The sequence below is a fragment of the Heptranchias perlo genome, chromosome 21 (assembly GCF_035084215.1).
Source record: "Heptranchias perlo isolate sHepPer1 chromosome 21, sHepPer1.hap1, whole genome shotgun sequence".
Lineage (NCBI taxonomy): Eukaryota > Metazoa > Chordata > Chondrichthyes > Hexanchiformes > Hexanchidae > Heptranchias > Heptranchias perlo.
This window is the reverse complement of record NC_090345.1, coordinates 39495142-39509292: the sequence shown is the minus strand read 5'-3', so window position 1 is coordinate 39509292 and position 14151 is coordinate 39495142. Positions and strand designations below refer to the sequence as shown.

Genomic DNA, 14151 nt, shown 5'->3' with positions numbered 1-14151 from the left:
AATCAGAAATGTGGTTTTCACTTTGCTGGCCTGCATATACCTTCCCCTGAATCAGGTGAAGACTGAGGGCCAGAAACTTAAAGTCACAAACATAACTTATCAACAACTGAGCAGGTGCAAGATTTACTGGATGCAGTTCTGGGATAATTGGATCAGTGGGATCCAAACTTTAAATTTTGTGTCATTTGTGTTGTGGAACAAAGAACATATCCTATTCGCCACCACCCCCCACTCCCCTTAATGTTGTCCATGGGCTATATGGGAGACTGAATTAGTTGGGGTACCCTTGCACCACAAGCTCTGTCTCATTCAACTTAAGATGGAAGACTCACAATGAACAATGCAATGCCACAGATCTTCATCAAGTTCTGGCTACAAATGTCAATGAAATGTAAAACATACATACACCTACTGAAAAATAATTCTATTTTCACTATTACCTTTATTTTGATCAGCTTGGCCTCCATAATTCTAGCATACTGACACAATACAAAACATCAATCATTCTTACCTTAATAACACTTGCGTCATTCAATATGAACAGAGTAATGGTAACTGTGGCCATTATTCTATCTCTTGAGGCCCACATTAATACACCATAAAATGTAAGAATTCCACTGAAAGATGGAGCAGTCAGTCAAGGTAAGCAGACAGAAAGAAATAACTTTCATTCCTATAGCAACTTTCACAGCCTTAGAATACCCCAATTCACAGTCAGTGAATTACTTTTGAAGCCTAGTCACTTTTTTTGTAGTCAAATGTGGCAGCCATTTTATACACAGCAAGGTCCCATTGAAAATCCATAAAAACAAGCTTGTAGTAAAAGTGAGCATGGCATTAGACCACCTAGAAACTCAAATAGACCCCCTCCCCCATCACTATGTTGCACTTTATAAACTATAATTCCACATAAGGATGTGAATCCAAGGTTTGATCTTCCTTGATCTGCTGATTTGTAAATTGGGAGAAGCCGAGTGAAGTGGGATTTATTGGAGAGAATGCTATCCGTAGACCTGAAGCTGTAAAGAATTTTCAGTCTTGGTTGAGGTTGTGCTGATGTACACCATTTATGGATTGTGGTTTGATTCTAGAATGCAGCAGCCTGAAAGCAGGGCTTTAATTATTGCATTGTGGGAAAGCACTGATGCGATGACTTAGGAATTAGCATAAAAACACAATGTAAGCCCATGTAGGTGTCATTGAAAGACGACTTCTTTGTGAATGAAAGTCTTACACAATTAGCCAGAAGTCCTGTTGTTTCAGAATGGAATTAGTGAATAACTAATTGGTGCCAAGATAAGCTTGACTGAATGTTGCCATAGTATAGGCTCGACCTGTCATCATCCCTTGCTGCTCAGGGGATTGAACTTGTGAAAGTTTTATACTTGCATACAGCTTCCATTTCCAACTGATGGAATGACAATAGTCCAATTTTATGTTTTTGAGACCACTAACTAAAGTCTTATCAACAAGTGCACCATGATAATTGTGGAATAAGGACTGTGTGTGAAAGGAGAGTAGGGAAGACTGGTCAGACTCTCCACATCATCATTTGCCTCAAAATTGACTGTCTGCAATATTCTGGTCAAGAAAGTGCACTGATAATAGTCTTGTAACTCACAAATAAACACAACTGTAAGCTAATCCGTGATGTATCCCAAACATATTGCATTTGCGCTTCCATTATACATCACAAGGCAAATCAGTTTTGACTCGAAAGAGAATTCTCGGAGGTTTTGTATTTGCGTGTGGCTTTTACTCCCACTAACAGGTTGGCAATAATCCAATTTTTCTTTTGTACAAGATCGCAGGCTAAAGTTTAATAAGTGAACTTGTGGGAAGGACAGCTTTTAATGGACTACATCCTGTTTTTGTTAATCCATCAGGACATGGGTTTAAACAAACAAAAATCCTCAATAGTTTCTCTAAATCATCCATTAAATAACAGTATATGGTGTGTTTCATTTGATGCTTATTTGCTTGATTTATAAAGGAACATGCGACTCTGTGATGAGTGATGGTTGTATCTGTTGTACTCATTTTTATATTATTTTCAACAAAGATATATATATATATATATATATATATATGTTTCTAAGACTCATCAAAAAGACTGTTCCAGCGGTGGTTGTAGCATCTATAGGCAGTTCCAGGAATTGAACCTGTCTAAAAACGCCCTCTGTAAAGCTCCCTTGTAAGGTTGATACTGCATTTTGGAGTCAGCCCCGTTTATATTACCCTAACCCTAATGCAGGTTAAAGGTCATGGTCGTGCCACAGGGAGGGAGAAAATATCATTGGCTGAGTTAGGCCCAGCTACTCCTGTACACCTGCTAATGCCACATCAAGAATCCCACAAGCAGAGGCCTAGAAATAGGTTACTTGTTTTCTGTCCAAAAATGGGGCATTAGGCAGTTGGGGGCCTAAAGAAAAGGGTGACAAAATGGAGGATTCCTAGTTCAACAGGCACAACCAAAAGACACGTGATAAACTTTTATTTGCTTTCTTCTTGTGTTTCTTCTATTGTGTGGTAATACTGGAAAATTGTGCCCAGTAAATTTCTTTCTGGTAAAATGTCCTGACAGAAAATTGCTAACAAATAACCCTTTCCATTCTCACAGGAGATCCAGAAATCCACCAACGTGGTCTATCAGTCTCATCATGTTAGTCGAAGCAAGAGAGGCCAAGTAATTGGCACCCGCAGTGGATTCCGTGGTTGCACTGTCTGGCTGACAGGTAAGTTGTTATCTAAGACTAATCACATGTGACTCTGTAGGCATAACGACAAACAATTATAGTGTAAAAACACCATGCACCCCATTCCAGATCTTTCAACTTTCCATTAATCTCATCATTGCCCAGGCAACAAGCACAGTGCTTTGTGCTCTTTTAGCAGGTTTGTGCTTGGCTTTAGAGAACAAACATTGAAATAAATCATGTCCCTGAACAATATTTTGACTTGCTATCAACTGGCTCCTGCTACTGCAGCTGGAGCTAGTCTGCAGCAGCAGAATTGTGGAGAGGGCAGGTAGGCAGGTAATCCCAGATTATAGTAGCAGTAGAGATCAGAATAAGGAGCGGGGGAGAGCAGCCCAATCTGGAGCAATGGCACTGGTACTATTGGCTTTTATGGTGAGCTTGTGAAGTAATACTGCAGTGTTGTAAGAGCTGTTGTGCACCACTCAGAAACTTCCCATAAGAGTCAATTGTACAAGCATTGCTACCTTCCTCACTCCCAATTTTGGCAGCAAATATTCCTCGTGGCAATTTTCCAATCATCCTCAGTGGTGGTTGCACCTATGCCTGGCGCACGCTCTCTCTCTCTCTCTCCCTCCCTTTTTCCCCCTCCCCCCCCCTCCCCCCCATAATGTAATGCCACAAAACTACTCTTCCAAGTGAGACTGCTCAATATAAGTCTACGAAACTCAAATGTGTTATTGTGAACTTATTGAATGTTAACTTGTCGTGTGGAAGGCCTGAGAATTTTAAGAAGCTCATTCCAACTAAATCAATGTCAATATTTTCTATTCAGGTCTATCAGGAGCTGGAAAGACCACCATTGGGTTTGCACTGGAGGAGTACTTGGTAACCCATGGTATTCCTTGTTACTCTTTGGATGGTGATAACATTAGACAAGGACTAAACAAAAACCTGGGTTTTACCTCTGAGGACCGTGAGGAGAATATCCGGCGTATTGCTGAGGTGGCTAAACTGTTTGCAGATGCTGGTCTTGTCTGTATCACTAGTTTTATCTCCCCATTTACAAAGGTAAATTCATTAGAAAGAAGAAACTGTTCATCCTTGACATATTCATTATGTAAATTTATTCCATTATGGAAAATTAATTTCCTTGTGTAGTAAATTCAACCATTTTCTAGGGAGGTGGCCAAATGATCTGTATCAAGGTCTCTGACCATCATCCTCTTAAAGCAACCTCGAATTCAACTTTCCCATTGTCCCGTCCTCCCTCAGGAAAATACTTGATAACGACTCAGCCCATGGCCCCAGTTTTCTCTTGGGGGCAATGGCAAACGCAGGAAGAAGCAATTTGATCATTTAAACATGGGAGCATGAGACTGTGAATAATTTGAATCTCAATATTGACTATCCACCTGGAGGCGGGGGGTGGGGTGGGGGGGACAGCTGGGAAGGGATATCCCAAGAAATTAGTCTCCTAGGGATCAATGAAGGAGCAGCCTTTACGTACTATGGAGTTGACTACAGAATGGGTTGTCCCAGCATCCTAACCAAAGAGGATAGCTTAGACATGGAGCACCAACCTTAATGTGGCCTCCTACAACCTGATCCATCACAAACCAATAGTGTTAATTTTGTATGTTTATTTATATTTTTAGGATCGTGAAAAAGCAAGAAAAATTCATGAGATCTCCAAACTTCCATTTTTTGAAGTCTTTATTGATGCTCCTCTAGCTATCTGTGAAAGCCGTGATGTGAAAGGTCTTTATAAGAAGGCGAGAGCGGGAGAGATCAAAGGTATAAATGCCACACCATCAGCAAAAGGACTCTTGCGATAATACAATCAGCTAAATATTCTCTGATATCATGAGCCCTCTCTCCACCACTGCAAATTGTAGCTTTCAAGATTGTTGATAGTTATCAATTAATTGAAGAGATGTTACTCGTGGGTTGGTCTGCTTGGGGAACTTGCAGCTCCATTTTGTACAGTGAAACAATATTCATTTAACATGGCTATCAGAAGGAAGTGTGAGAAAAACCAAAGTCTAGGGGCAGCATTGAAATTTCACTCCTAATCTACAGAATGACCTTGCTGTATCTATGCAAAGAAAACACAGGAACATCAAACAACTGCAGTAAAAGCTGCACTGATTTTGGACTCCTAGCTGAAAGAGAATGAAAATCTTAGGAAACTATTTGTGAGGAAAAACCCCTCATATTTTAATGTCCTAAGGGCCTGAATTGCCTCTCTATCCCTATTGTTGTGAAGTAATGCACAGTCATGAACACCCAAATTCACACTTTCCTTTCCTAGATCTTACATAGAATGACATAGAATTTACAGCACAGAAACAGGCCATTTGGCCCAACTGGTCTAAGCCGGTGTTTATGCTGCACATGAGCCTCCTCTTCATCCAACCCTATCAGCGTATCCTTCTATTCCTTTCTCCCTCATGTACCCTCTAGCTTCCCCTAAAATGCAGCTATTCACCTCAACTACTCCATGTGGTAGAGAGTTCCACATTCTAGCCATTCTCTGGGTGAAGAAGTTTCTCCTGAATTCCTTATTGGATGTATTAGTGACTATCATATATTTATGACCCCTAGTTTTGGACTGCCCCACAAGTGGAAACATCTTCTCTACATCTAACCTATCAAACTCCTTCATAATTTTAAAGATTTCTATTAGGTCACCCCTTAGCCTTCTCTTGGACCGTGTAATGTGATGATGTAACTCCGATCTAAGCAGCCAGTTACAAACTGCTGCTGCTTCTGGTGTAGGCGGAGAAATTGCAAGCCCCCTTCCATGATTCTCCCTCCATTAAAATTAATGGATGGAAAATAAAGTCTGAGAATCCAAGTTTTCTAGCCTGCCCTCATTACTCAATCAGTTGCACCACTTCCAGGGCTTGGTTCTTTCTCTTGTGCCTTGGGGGGGGGGGGGGGGGGTCGTCACTCATGTAAAACTGAAGAGACTGCTAGAAAGCTGAGAGCATCCGCAGCTAAACTTGATGGTGTTCTTGTCTGACACCCACACATAGGCATCAATTGGGAGCAGAAACCCGGGGTGATGCTTTCTCCCCCTTCGCCCAGTAGTGCTGAGGTCAATTGTAGCGCTCCTAATCTGAGCCTGGGGCAGCAGTAGCTTACTCAGTACAGGTCAGGGCTCAAACCCAGGGCCTTTCTGCTCTGTATGGTACTAAACCAGAGGTCCTGTTATCCACTGGGCCATTGGAGGAGCTGAATGAACCGCCCTTTTCAGGAATATACACTGTTAGAAAAGCTGTTTTTATTTGAAACTCTTTGCAGATCAATAAAAGTCATGTTAAAACCTAAAGGATCTGTACATGCATTTCTTTATGTCCCAGAATAAGTTCCACTGCTTTATTCAGTTCTTTTTATTTCTTTGTATAGGATTTACCGGTATTGATTCAGACTACGAGAAGCCTGAAAGTCCTGAGCTGGTGCTGAAAACAAACCTCTCATCTGTGAATGAATGTATCCAACGAGTGGTGGAGCTCTTAGAGGAGGGGGTAAGTGAAATGTCTCAGTGTAGTTAGAAGTTACCTGGGTTTCTGAAAGAAAAATGGCGACTTACAAGACAGACGGCCGTTAATGGCTGGAGTTAAGTATTTTTTTGATATTTCTACGAACAATGATGGACAGGAAAAGACCCTCTGGCTCATCCGTTCTGTCCCACACAACTACGATGCCTTGTGCATCACAATATATAGACTCCCTGCCCCAGCCAAAAGCCTTGTGATCTCCTTGGAGAGGCAGAAAACCAGGTAAATATCCAAACAATTTGGGGGAAAAAAAGTCTGGGAAATTCCCCTCCGACCCACCCCACCCCACCACCTTTTTGGGCGATCGAAACTAGTCCAGAAGACCACTCTAGCCCACATACTTAACACTGCACTTTCTAAGTTAACCGTCATTTGCCAGTCACGAGCCCAATCGCCCAACACATCTAGATCCGCCTGTAGTAATCGAGCATCATCTACATTCCTGACACTCACACAAATCTTAGTATCATCTGCAAACTTGCAGATCGTTCCCCCGATACCTAGATCATTAATAAAAATAGTAAAGTTCTGCTTTGATAAAATCAAGAAAGAAATCTTGAAAGAGCTTTATTTAATTTGGTTTCCTTCCTTTACAAGTGGAACAACAACAACAACTTGCATTTATATAGCACCTTTAACGATGCTTCACAGGAGCATTATTAAACAAAATTTGACACCGAGCCACGTAAGGAGATACTAGGACAGGTGACCAAAAGCTTGGTCAAAGAAGTAGGTTTTAAGGAGCGTCTTAAAGGAGGAGAGAGAAGTAGAAAGGTGGAGAGGTTTAGGGAGGGAATTCCAGAGCTTAGGGCCTAGGCAGCTGAAGGCACGGCCGCCAATGGTGGAGCGATTAAAATTGGGGATGTGCAAGAGGCAATAATTGGAGGAGCGCAGAGATCTCGGAGGAAGTTACAGAGATAGGGAGGGGTGAGACCATGGCAGAATTTGAAAACAAGGATGAGATTTTTAAAATCAAGGCGTTCCCGGACCGGGAGCCAATGTAGGTCAGTGAGCACAGGGTGATGGGTGAACAGGACTTGGTGCGGGTTAGGATACGGGCAGCAGAGTTTTGGATGAGCTCAAGTTTATGGGGGATGGAAGGTGGGAGGCCGGCCAGAAGAGAATTGGAATGGTCAAGTCTAGAGGTAACGAAGGCATGGGATCAGGGTTTCAGCAGCAGATGAACTGAGGCGGGGCGGAGACTGGCGATGTTACCGAGGTGGAAGTAAGCAGTCTTGGTAAACTGCATTATGGATAAATGAGAAGAGATATAGAGAGAGGAAGGGAATTCCAGAGAGTAAGGCTAAGGTGACTGAACAATCTGATGGTAAGAGAACATCTTGCCAATACTGACCATAATATGATTGAGTTTGAGAGGAAGAAGGGAGAGTCACAAACAAAGGTTTTAAATTTAACTAAGGTAAACTTCGAAGAGCTGAGATATAAATTGGGCTGAACTTTTAATGGGTAAACCTACAGACAAACAATGGGAAGTATTCAAATAAGTTTTTGGTACAATACAAAAGGAATACATACCCCTAAAAGGCAAAATCTTCACTTATGTAGGGAAGAAACCATGGTCAGCAAATGAGGTAAGGGACAGTATTAAGTTAAAAGAAAAGGCTTACACAATGCTAGGTAACATGGAAATCCAGCAGACTGGGAGAGCTATAAAAAGAAACAAAGGGATTCAAAGAAATCAACGAGGTGTAAAAGAGGAATATGAAAAAAAACTTGCAAGGGATATCAGTAACAGTAAAGGTTTTTATAAATATGTTAAGAGAAAGAGAGCAGTAAGGGGGAATATGTCTATTCCTGTTCTTATATGCTTAAGTTCCTTCCTGTATAACAAGAGTGGAGGGAGGGGGGAAATGCAGAAGGCCAGAGTATATGTATGACCTGGAGAGCATGGGAAGGGACACAAAGGCTGGAAAATGGACTAGATAAGGATGCAGAGATAGGTGGGATGAGGCCATGGAGAAGTTTGTAGATCCATTATAGTTAATAGATGGAAAATCATGGGGCGAGCACCTGAATTCCTGACTGCACTCCTGGTGGGTGAAGCTATGCATTGGGAGCAGGAATTCGCAGAACTACCCCTATTAAGTCATAGATGCTCCCTTCTACCATTTCATGTTTGTGTCTGTTTGACTGTCTGTCTGTGCTTCACCCAGGCCTCCCCCAATGTTGCTTTGTAGTGAGCCACTAGGAGCTGTATCAGAATGACCCAATATATCTGCACTTGCCTAACCCTTCCTCACCTCCGATCATCTGCTGTGCCAGATAGCGCGGCTGAGATCTGAACTTGTGAATTATAGCCACTTTGCCCTTGCATAGAGTGACGTCGTATGGTACACGGATGCATCAATCCACTGAACTGCCCCTTAATTACTAATAATCAAAAGTTTCCACTTCAGTGCTTGTTCTTGAAGCAAATTATAAATCCGCTCACTCATACCGAGGGGGCCTAACAGCGCAGCAACACGTTTGTACAAACTCACTTTGTAACAATCATGAAGGGAAGGTGGTGAGGTACACAGCATCCACGAGAGGACGAAACACAAGCCCCGCAGATGAAAATGCGTTCCGGTCTCTTAAAGCAGCCAGGGAACATCTGCAACTACCTGTCGGAGGTGAGATATTGGGCCCGATATTAGGAGGGAGGCGGGTTGGCAACGGGGGGTCGACTGGACGCGTGGGTAACACACCCAGTGAATTCGGGGTGCTCCGCAGGCGATCGCAGCCTAATTGAAGGCACTTACCATGGCTTCTGGGTTTCCCGTTCCAGACCTGTGCAGCGGGCGCACTGCGCAGCCGCATCACAGGCTGTCAGCAGGAGGAGCCCTATTTAAGGGGGCAGTCCTCCAATGCTCCTCCTGCAGCAAAGAACCAATTTTGGATCATGGAGCAGGCCAGAGGCAAGGCTGCTCCAAGGTTCTCTGACTCCTCACTCCAGGTGCTGCTCGATGGGGTGAGGAGGAGGAGGAGGGAAATTTTTTTTCCATTGGATGGGAGGAAGTGTCCTCCCTCTGCTACAAGAAGGCCTGGCTGGAGGTGGCCGAGGAGGTCAGCAGCAGCGGCAACGTGTCCAGAACCTGGGTCCAGTCCAGGAAGCGATTTAATGACCTAACCAGGTCAGCCAAAGTGAGTATACTTACGCATTCTCCATCTTCCACATCACCTCCACCACCACACAACTCCTTCTGCACTGCTACCACAACGCTCTCGCATCACTCCTCACATCCACTCAACCATCATCCTCACCTTGTTTGCACTTACTCACCGCCCCAGTTCCCATTCGAACACTACCACGCAACCCAATCCTCATACAATCTCATGGCTATGTCTCACACGCACCCTCCCATGCATCTCCCTCACGGTCACCCCCACCCACACCAATGCATGCAGCGGGTCACCGTGCAACCATCACTCAATCACACCTCTCTGTGTTTTGCCTTGATAGGAGAAGAGATGCCTGAATGCCCGGGAGAAGGCAAGGACCGGAGGGGGCCCGCCACACCAGGTGGTCTTAACAGATGCGGAGCAGCAGGCACTTGAAATAAGCCGGACGCTGGAGTGCCTGTCCATGGCGGACGCTGAGACTGGGAGTGCACAAGCGGCTGGTGACAAAGATCTAACACTCAGCACTCATGATAGCGAATGATCTTAGCATCACTTGGCATCTGCAGCACCTCAACATCTGTCCACATGCTTAATATTGCTTTCTGCTCTCTTGCACGGCCATCTGCGAGCGCCGTGACGGCGGAGGGCGATTCCTCAGAGGACCTGCCAGCCTCTGAGGGTGCATTGTCACATCTGAGCGAGCCATCCACCAGCACAGATACACACACCTCGGTGGGGCCTCGTCCACACTTAGTTGGGCTTGCACATGATGAGTCACCGCGCACATGTGAGCACGAGCAGACCCTGGTGGCAGGGGCAGCCATGGAGAGTCCATGTCGGTGGAAGCACTCTTCTCCAGGCTCTGCTCAGCTGGACCCAGATGCTGAACCCTGGGGGCCAGCCATGAAAAGGAGAGTCATCGAGGGCCAGCAGCACATTGCCGAGGTACTGGAACAGTTGCCACGCGCACTCTCCACAATCGCGCAGAGGATGGAGGAGTCCAACTCCTGCATGAGTGGAATGGTGGCACAGGTACAGGAGTGTACCTCCGAGATGGTGTCACAGGGATGTGAAGGCATTTGAGATAGTGTCGCGGGTAGGTGCGGGAATGTCTGCGATGGAGGAAAGGCTAGCCTCCATCGAGCTTCAAGCACGGCTCAACAATGAGTCCATTCAGGCCCTGACAACGGCCATTCGGATTCAGGGTGAGCAACATTCTGCCGCCTTAAACAGGCTGACAGATATGTTACAACTGGCCTTCCAAGGCTTCACACAAGTCCTCCAAACTGTCGTCCAGCAGGGTGGAAGGAGTGATGTGGGCCTGGGCCAGGAGAGGGATGATGGTGAAAGGGGACATGGAAGTGGGGACGCCGTTGCCCCCCTCTCAACCAGTACCCGCAATGCTGCCCCCTCTCCAGGTGGCCGAGTCTGCCCCTGCACAGGTGCCGGTGGAGCAGTCTTTGGAGGGGCCCTCACGGGCACCAAAACCCAGAAGGCGTCCGCGCAAAGCATCTCATCGGTCAGGGCATGAACAAGAGCAACCTGCCACTACCTCTGCTGAAGCCACAGGGGTAGCACCATGTAAGGGTTCTCGTAAATGCACGGCGAAGGTTTTGTGCGCACGGAGGATGCACAAGGGTGTAAGACAAAATGTCATGTTTTTGATTTACTTTTGTTTGTTTTGCAAAAACACATTAAAAAATTGTTATCACCACTACTGCCACGTCTTTGCGAATCTTGTCTGGTTTGTGCAATAATGCCCTTTCCTGAGGATCACCATGAAGACCCACAACTGATGCCACCCATTGTGTCACTGCAGAGTGGTTGTAGGTGTATTTGCAGGGCTCTTTTGTGCAGACGACTGAGAGACACCGGTGATGTCCCCGGTGGCACCCTGGAAGGATGCAGAAGAGAAGTTGTTGAGGGCAGTGGTGACTTTGACAGCGACAGATAAGAAGATGGTGCTCGAGCCAGCCGGGAGCAGCTCAGTATCAAGGAGGCTGCAGATGTCCACAACTACATGTCAAGTGACTCCGAGCCTCCGTGTGCACTGCTGCTCAGAGAGGTCCAGGAAGCTGAGCCTTGGTCTATAGACGCTGTGGCGAGGGTAGTGCCTTCTGCGACGCATCTCTCTCTGCGGTTGCCCTCCCTACTGCTGTGCAGGTGGATGTGTCACAGCACTGTGTTGTGGAGCTCCATGTGTCAGAGGTGGACGGCGTGGCCGGCGAGGCTGGTGATGCTGTTCGCCCTCCGAGGAGGTCATGACTGCAGCTACGGCGGCCCCCATCCGGAAGATGTATATCTGAGGGGGTCCGCAAGGTAGGTAAATGTGTCCACACACTGGGGTTGAGGTTGCAAGTTTGTGATTTTTTTTTGTGTTAGGAGGAGGGTGGTGGAGGCAAAACTTTGTCCAAAGTAACAGAGTGGCCTCCTGCAATGAGTGAGGGTCTCCCCCCTCCAACACCTGTCAAATGGACCTTTGCAGCTGCCACAGGCTGATGGCCACAACACGTCCATTTCAACTGGGAGTGTTTCCCCCAGTATGGGAAACACGCTCAGTTGACCTGAAAATCCCACCCCTCCTAAAATATCCTCCAAATCAGGTCTCCTAATGACCTGAAGTATCCAATTAATTGATTTTTAAATGGGATCCTGCCTGCTTTAATTGCCGGTGGGAGTCCCTCATGCGGGGCTGCGCACGCATCTAAGTGCGTCATTGGGGAACCTGGAAGTGGGCAGGTTGGAGCCGGGCTCTGCACCCGCCCCGGGAATCCCCAATTTTCGAAGCCCCCTCCCCCGCCACGAACACACCCGCTGGGACATCGGAAAATCGTGCCCATTGTGACTGTGGCTCTGAGCCACTGCAATGTGGGACATGTGGTGGAGCCTGACATTTATCTTCTAAGTGAATTCTGGAACAGCAGGTGCTGCATTAATGACATGAGTGAGGGCTCACGTACAGGTTCAGTTCTGACCGTCAAACTGTGAGTGGCCTAATTACCGATGTAAGATGGACTAACTCTAGAACTGTAACCCTCCCTGAAAGAAGAATTAATGAGTCACATTCTGATTATCTGGGAGACAGGCCAGCAGATTATAGAACTGATGTATTTATTGTTACTCCTAAGGGCATTGTTCCTCCTGCTGCAAATGAAGAAGTGAAGGAACTCTTTGTCCTCGAAAACAAGCTGGATTTGGCATGTGCAGCTGCCCAGGTGCTGCCAACACTGCAGATAACGCAGGTAGCAATTTTAATTCCACTCTTAAAAGATTTTACTTATGTAACACTGCGATTAATTTAAAAAAATCAGATTGGCAACGTTTTACACAATTGTGCATAACTGAACGATTATTGAGGCCGAGCTCCAGCTGAGTGACTGTAATGCCAACAGAAAGGAGACAGATTCCCTTCCCCCAGCTGTTTCCCCACCAGAAGAGGTTTTCTTTCAATATGTTGCTGTCTGCAGGATTGAAGCATTTCTAAGCCTGAAATCTTGGTTACTGTTGATGGCTGTGCAGGTGAATGGTGTCATCTGGTCGAGAGCAATTAAGTTTAATGCAGACAGTTTGTAGAAAAGAAACATTGGGCATGATTTTAAATGGGAAAAACGGGTGGGTTGGGGTCAGTGGTGGGGGGGGGCAGTAAAAAATTTTTTAAACCTAAAACCTGCCTCCAACCCCCACCCACTTCTGGTTTTGACAAGGGGCGGGCAACCAACCCGAAGCTGCAAGCCTTCATTTCTACAGATTTTTTGCTTTTAACCCCTGTGAGCCGGGACTCCCAGGCCTTCTGCTTCACACCATGTGAGAGGAGGCGAGAAGGTCCGAAACTGCAGGTAAGTGCATTTATAGCACAGCTTGTGGACCCCAAAGAACGGGAGTGTTTCCCTCAGGCCCAACAAGCTTACCTGCAGCGACCCTACAATCGCGATCGACCCTCCGCATCCCCCACCCCACCCGCCCATGGTCTCCGGTCTCCGGTCTCCGCTCGCCGCCCCCCACCCCGCTCTCCGACCCTGGCCCCCCCCCCCACTCCAAAACCTGGAATTCCACACCCCCTTCCCAAATCCCTGATAAAATCATGGGCACTGAAGAGGAAAATCTGATCCTTGTTTGTATAAATAAGTGGAAGCTGATGACATTACCTCATGGGGCAGACAGTGTCCATAGTCAGTAATTCTTTGTTTCAAATTAGAAACCAAAACAAAGCGTTTGTACTGTGTCTGTGTTAGTATTCACTTAAATCTCATTAAAAGTTGAGAGAGTTGTTTATCGATGCAGATACACACTTTGAACCGTGGCACAAACAAAGTACAATACAAATGAATTGCGGGCATAGGTCAGAAGCTTATCATCTACCAAGTGTTTCTAATTCTTTCTCTAAGTCAGCAATGCTCTGAAATAAACACAGACTGTTGGGACACAAGTCTGTGCCCTGGTTGCTGAATCATCAATCTCAGGTCAGCCACTGTGAGAATTCACCAGGTAAGGAGATGCACTTCCCTCGGAAGAGGAGGTAGGGAAAACAGACGGGCATCCCCCAGCTCATGGTCACAGGGTAGGCACTAAGAGCAGGCTGCCCACCTGCCCATCCTCTGGATTATAGGTGGTCGTAAGGGACCAAAAAGGGAGAAAAAAAAACTTTTAAAAAAAAGTTGATGAATATCAACAGATTTAAAACTTCATTTGGATATTGCGGTAGTTTCTGATCTTAAATCCAAGGTTGGAGATGTATTGTTAGCAGAAATCTGACCTCTAAAAGAATC

The 14151-nt window shown here is 45.8% G+C and overlaps 2 protein-coding genes across 3 annotated transcripts in view; both read left to right on the top strand.

Annotated features, from left to right (window-relative positions):
* The window catches only part of minpp1b (multiple inositol-polyphosphate phosphatase 1b), a 152073-nt gene extending 149366 nt beyond the window's left edge, over positions 1-2707 (top strand). The window contains exon 6 of the transcript XR_010966731.1: positions 2621-2707. The gene's annotated coding sequence lies outside the window, so the exon portion shown is untranslated. The remainder of the gene's footprint in view (positions 1-2620) is intronic.
* papss2b (3'-phosphoadenosine 5'-phosphosulfate synthase 2b) overlaps positions 1-14151 on the top strand; it is a 55100-nt gene that overhangs the window by 11889 nt on the left and 29060 nt on the right. For both annotated transcript variants that reach the window (XM_068002550.1, XM_068002549.1), the window contains exons 2-6: positions 2621-2735; positions 3532-3767; positions 4355-4493; positions 6111-6229; positions 12514-12627. In XM_068002550.1, the coding sequence (XP_067858651.1) occupies positions 2621-2735; positions 3532-3767; positions 4355-4493; positions 6111-6229; positions 12514-12627 (723 nt within the window). The remainder of the gene's footprint in view (positions 1-2620; positions 2736-3531; positions 3768-4354; positions 4494-6110; positions 6230-12513; positions 12628-14151) is intronic.